A 5,033-nucleotide genomic window follows, 5' to 3' on the forward strand; every position below is an offset into this window, starting at 1 on the left:
AACAAGCTGACGACCTGTGAAAATCTCAGCAGGGGTGCTTAACACCTCGGGACTTGCACCAGAAAATAAAAAAGCCAGTAATTCTAGGGAGTAGTGGGTTTAGGGAAGTTATGCAAATTTGCGCAGGATAGTAAACCTAGTGTTAAACCTACAATGTGAAGTGCCTTGGCATTCATTTTGTTGGCACCATACAAATAAACTGAATTGTAATGAATATAATATCAAGCCCCACACTTCTGCCTTTATATACACTTTGTCCAAAATACTGGCTCACACCACCAAATCAATGCACAAAGCAGGGTCCACAAGGACATGGATGAGCGTGTGTGGTGTGAAGGAACTTGACTGACCTGCACTGAACCCTGATCTTGCTTTGTGGACTGAGTTCATTGATTTGTAGGGTGAGCCAATACATGTGACAATTAAAGTGTAAGTAGCTGCAATAATTTTTAACAAACGGGTAAAAGAAGGGAAAAAAATCAACACTGTTGCACTCAAAAAACCTGTTGGACAGAGACAGCGTCTTGCAAGATGGCAAGAGAGCTTGTCTTCATTGTTGCTCATCTTGTGTAAATGTCCAGAAAGCATGGCCATGGATCATCTGTGGAGACACAGGTAACAACACATTGGTCACTTAAATTATACAAGAAATTCACTAAAAATGGCAAAAACAGTTACCTGATTTGAAGTTCTCCACTCAAATTCAGTAAGCCACTGGAGGAAAGTTGTGACATGAGGGTTAATGTGAACAACCTTTCTGTAATGAACCGCTGATCTGTACCATAAGTCATCCTTGCGGGGGTTGTCGGAACTGTATGCGCAGTCGCACTAAGGACAGATGTGCTCAGAGGCATGCCCTGTAACGTGTATGAGCGGTCTGTCGTGCGGCAGGAATAAGTTGTACAAAGTCCATGTAAGTTACAATAATACTTTGATAAGTATGATGTGTGTGTTTAATGTAAGGTATGTTGCTGCATTTGTATTGTGAGCTATCTGAAAACCTTTTTTGTTCTGTACTTACGTTACTTACATCCATGTGCTATTTTTTAGCTTAGACATGTGTGTCATGCAAGCTAGCAGCATCCCATGAGAAACGGGCCGAAGTGTTTAAGTGTTCACCGGAGTTTGCACCCTTGGCAAGCGGACTGAGGTATGTGATGAGAGGTGATCTGTTGTTATATTTTATTTAACCGAACTGTGTAACCCCTTGATGCTGTTTGAAGCAACCCTTTTTTGTTTTATTTAATCTGTGACTGTATATCTCAGAATTACTTGTTTGAACGTACCTGAATTAACTTGAGCTTATTGTTGTTATTGCTCATTGTTATACTTCAAAAGGACTGTACGGGTATCAATTTTTTCTTATTTTATAGTTTCACGGTGCTCAATGTCCAGAGAATGAGCCGTGTGTGGTGAGGAAATAAATGGCTGCACCCGTTAGAGACTCTTCTGTCGTTCTTGATGCCAAGGGCTGCTACAGTGAAACTCATCGCTGCCTTGCAGCCATCTACATTCATCTTATTCTTTCATCGAACTGTGAGTAAAGGCGTGTATCGCGTCATCCAGAGACTGCTGGATCAGTAAAGGACTCAAAATAAGGACATTATAAATACAATGTCATGCACATCTGCATCTTGTAAGCTGTGTGAGCAAATGATCTTCAATGTGGCAGTCTAAAGTGATGCAAGCAAGAAAGACCTCTTCTGTATTTAACACAGTAGCATGTAAACTTGTGATGCTGAATATCCCACATTTCTCGCATCAGAATGCCTAAGACTGAATCTGGGCTTTATGCTATCAGTTGTACTTCTGTAAAAATTTAAGTGGCAAATTGTCTGATTGAGGGCATCATCAGTATTATTATGTGTTGAATTATTTGGGTTTGTTGCCAGTCTGTGAGGTTAAAGGTGTAAATATCTAAGTTGAGTGTTAATAAGTTGAAACCACCACTCAATCCATTTGAGTTCAGATATATACACTTAAAAGGGCAGGTGCAACAAGCCAGAAGATCAAATTAATAATAATGTTGTCCCCCGTTGAAGAAACAGACAAATCTACAGAGGCACAACAGGCCAGGTCCAGCTCCAGAGAGCGAAGACTAACAGAAAAGGGGCAGGAGATGCATGAACAGGAAGCCAAGAAAAATGAAAGGTCATTTAGCAAGGCATATGAGTCCTGGAAGGAGTTAGCAAGAGGAGTTAGAACGAAACTGAAAGGTTTCTGCTCAAATGAAGACCTTGTTAAAGCACAAACGGACATTAAGGCTAAAGAAGCGGTAGTGCATGAACTGTATGAGCCTATCCGACGTAATCATACTTCTACTCCAGATGTTGTCAAGAAAATGGATGCGTGTGTTGCCCTAACAACAGAAATTTGTGATCTCATTAGTAAACGACTAGAAGATATAGATAAGACCTTTAATGACAGGCTTGAGAAGGAGCGTGTAAGGATGATATTAAGTAAGGAGGAGTATGGATCTGTTTTTGGGAAAACTGAAACAGAAACAGTTATTTCAGAGCATTCAAAGGGCTCAGATTCATACTCCAGAGCCACTTCTACGACTTCTAGCAAACGTGTGGATGCCGAAGCTGACCTTGCAGCTAAACTAGAACAGGCGAAGGCAATGCAACGAATACATGAACAGCAAGCCAAGTTGAGTAGCCTAGAGCATGAGTGGAAAATCAAGGAAGCACAAATGATTGCAGAAATGACAGCAAAGTTAGAGGAAGAGAGAACTAAACTGCAACAGCTACAGGCAGAAAATGAGGTAAAAGTAGCAGCAGCCAGAGTGAGAGCTTACAACAACTACGATGGATTGGAAAGCCTTAAGTATGAGGCAGATGACAAATCACAACTTGATAGCCAAATCATTGAATCTCAAAATCCATTGAATCCACAGGCTGAATCATTTCGACCTCAGTGTGCACCACCTGAGATTTTGCAAAAGCAACAGGAGGTCAGCTTAACACAGGAGCTTGCAAGCTTGTTCGTCTCCAACCGTCTGCCTGCACCTGAACCCACAGTGTTCACTGGTGACCCTTTAAAGTTTATAGACTGGAAGATATCCTTTATGGCATTGATTGGCCACAAACCCCTCCCCGCAGGTGAAAAAATGTTGCACTTGAAAAGTTATGTTGCAGGTGAGGCGCGGAAGGCGGTCGAAGGGTTCTTCTATCGAAACTCAGAAGATGCATATCAGGGCGCCTGGGAGATTCTTCAGGAGAGGTATGGAAGTTCATTTGTCGTCCAAAAGGCTTTCAGGGATAAACTGATGAAATGGCCAAAAATAGCTCCCAATGACCCAGTAGCCCTCAGAGAGTTTTCAGATTTTCTTCAAAGTTGTGCCGAGGCCATCCCTCATGTTAAAGGGCTGGCAATTCTAAATGATTGTGAAGAAAATCATAAACTTCTCAAAAAACTGCCCGAATGGCTGGTACGCAGATGGGGTCGCGTTGTTGTGGATGAACTAGACAGATGTCAAGAGTATCCACCATTTGCTCATTTCACCAGATTTCTACAAAGGGAAGCTAGAATAGCCTGCAACCCCATTGCTTCTCCCTTCTTATTAAACACTAAAGTAACAGATGAAAGGCTTCCTAAGAGAACCAAGGCACTCAGCACCAATGCTCAAGCTAAGCACTCTGCAGGTAAACCAGGGACCTTAATTTCAAAGCAAAGATCACCATGCTTCGTCTGCAACGATGAAACACACGGTGTCGCCAAGTGCCCAACCTTTGCCGCAAGGCCTCCTGATGAAAAGAGGGCTTTCATTCGCGAAAACCGTCTTTGCTTCGGCTGTTTAAGAAAGGGTCACACTAGTAAAGAATGCAAAAGAAGGCACACATGCACTATATGTAGTCGAAATCATCCAACTTGCTTGCACATAGAGAGAATTGAGGGAGCCGGTGGAATGTTAAACAGTGATTCACCATCTGCAGGAAATGAGACAAAGGAAGTCCGCAATGTCATGTCACACACATTGACAAGACACTCCTCGGCTACGTCTAGCATTGTTCCAGTTTTTGTGTCATTGGCAGAAGATCCCCACAGAGAGATTCTCACATATGCACTGCTCGACACACAGAGCGATTCAACTTTCATCTTGGGAGATCTGGTCTCTGCACTAAATGTGAGGACTCAGCCAGTGCAATTAAAGCTCAGTACAATGACAGCAGTAGACACAGTCATAGCTAGTAAAGTAGCTTGTGGATTGCAAGTTCGTGGGCTCCATAGTGAGTCGCATGTTCAGCTACGCCAGGCATACACAAGAGATTTCATCCCAGTCGATAAGTCTCACATTCCTACAAAGGACACCGCACTTCAGTGGCCACATCTGAGGCAACTGGCAAACAAGCTGCAGCCACTTCAAGACTGTGAAGTGGGATTGCTGATCGGTTATGATTGCCCATCAGCACTGGCCCCTCTAGAAGTTATTGTAGGGTCAGAAAACCATCCATTTGCTCAAAGAACCGTGCTGGGCTGGAGCATCATAGGATCAGCAAATCCATATCTTGATAGAAAGGAACATCAGAGCTTTGTGCACAGAGTGGCAGTAAAGGAAATGCCATTACCCCCGGTCAATGATGTGTTAAAGGTCCTAGAAATGGATTTCAGCGAAAGAAACTACCAAGATAAATATGTTTCTCAAGATGATGTTCATTTTGTAAAACTCCTCAGCAGCACAATCACAAAAGGAAGGATGGACACTATGAGATGCCACTTCCTTTCAAGGGCAGCTCTCCACCCATGCTGCCAAACAACAAGCGACTGGCTGAAGCTCGTTTGCAACACCTCAAGAGGAAGTTAAGGTCCAACAAGCAGTACCATGACCATTACACAGCATTCATGGAGGAAACCATCAACAAGGGTGTTGCAGAACCAGCCTCCCCTGCACATGAGGGAGAGACAATTTGGTACATCCCACATCATGGGGTGTACCATCCTAGGAAACCAGATAAACTTAGGGTGGTTTTCGACTGTTCAGCCAAGTTTCAGGGCATCTCTCTGAATGACACCTTATTGACTGGTCCTGA

General features: G+C 43.1%; 1 protein-coding gene across 1 annotated transcript; it reads left to right on the top strand.

The window, feature by feature from the left end:
- The first annotated feature begins 595 nt into the window (after positions 1-595).
- On the top strand, positions 596-4,807 carry LOC109198530 (uncharacterized). Its single transcript, XM_019353938.2, has 3 exons — positions 596-913; positions 1,051-1,150; positions 1,374-4,807. Exon 3 carries the CDS (start codon positions 2,024-2,026, stop codon positions 4,805-4,807), a length of 2,784 nt encoding a protein of 927 aa, XP_019209483.1. The 5' UTR covers positions 596-913; positions 1,051-1,150; positions 1,374-2,023.
- The last annotated feature ends 226 nt before the right edge of the window (positions 4,808-5,033 follow it).

The sequence above is a fragment of the Oreochromis niloticus genome, unplaced genomic scaffold, assembly GCF_001858045.2.
Source record: "Oreochromis niloticus isolate F11D_XX unplaced genomic scaffold, O_niloticus_UMD_NMBU tig00008202_pilon, whole genome shotgun sequence".
NCBI lineage: Eukaryota > Metazoa > Chordata > Actinopteri > Cichliformes > Cichlidae > Oreochromis > Oreochromis niloticus.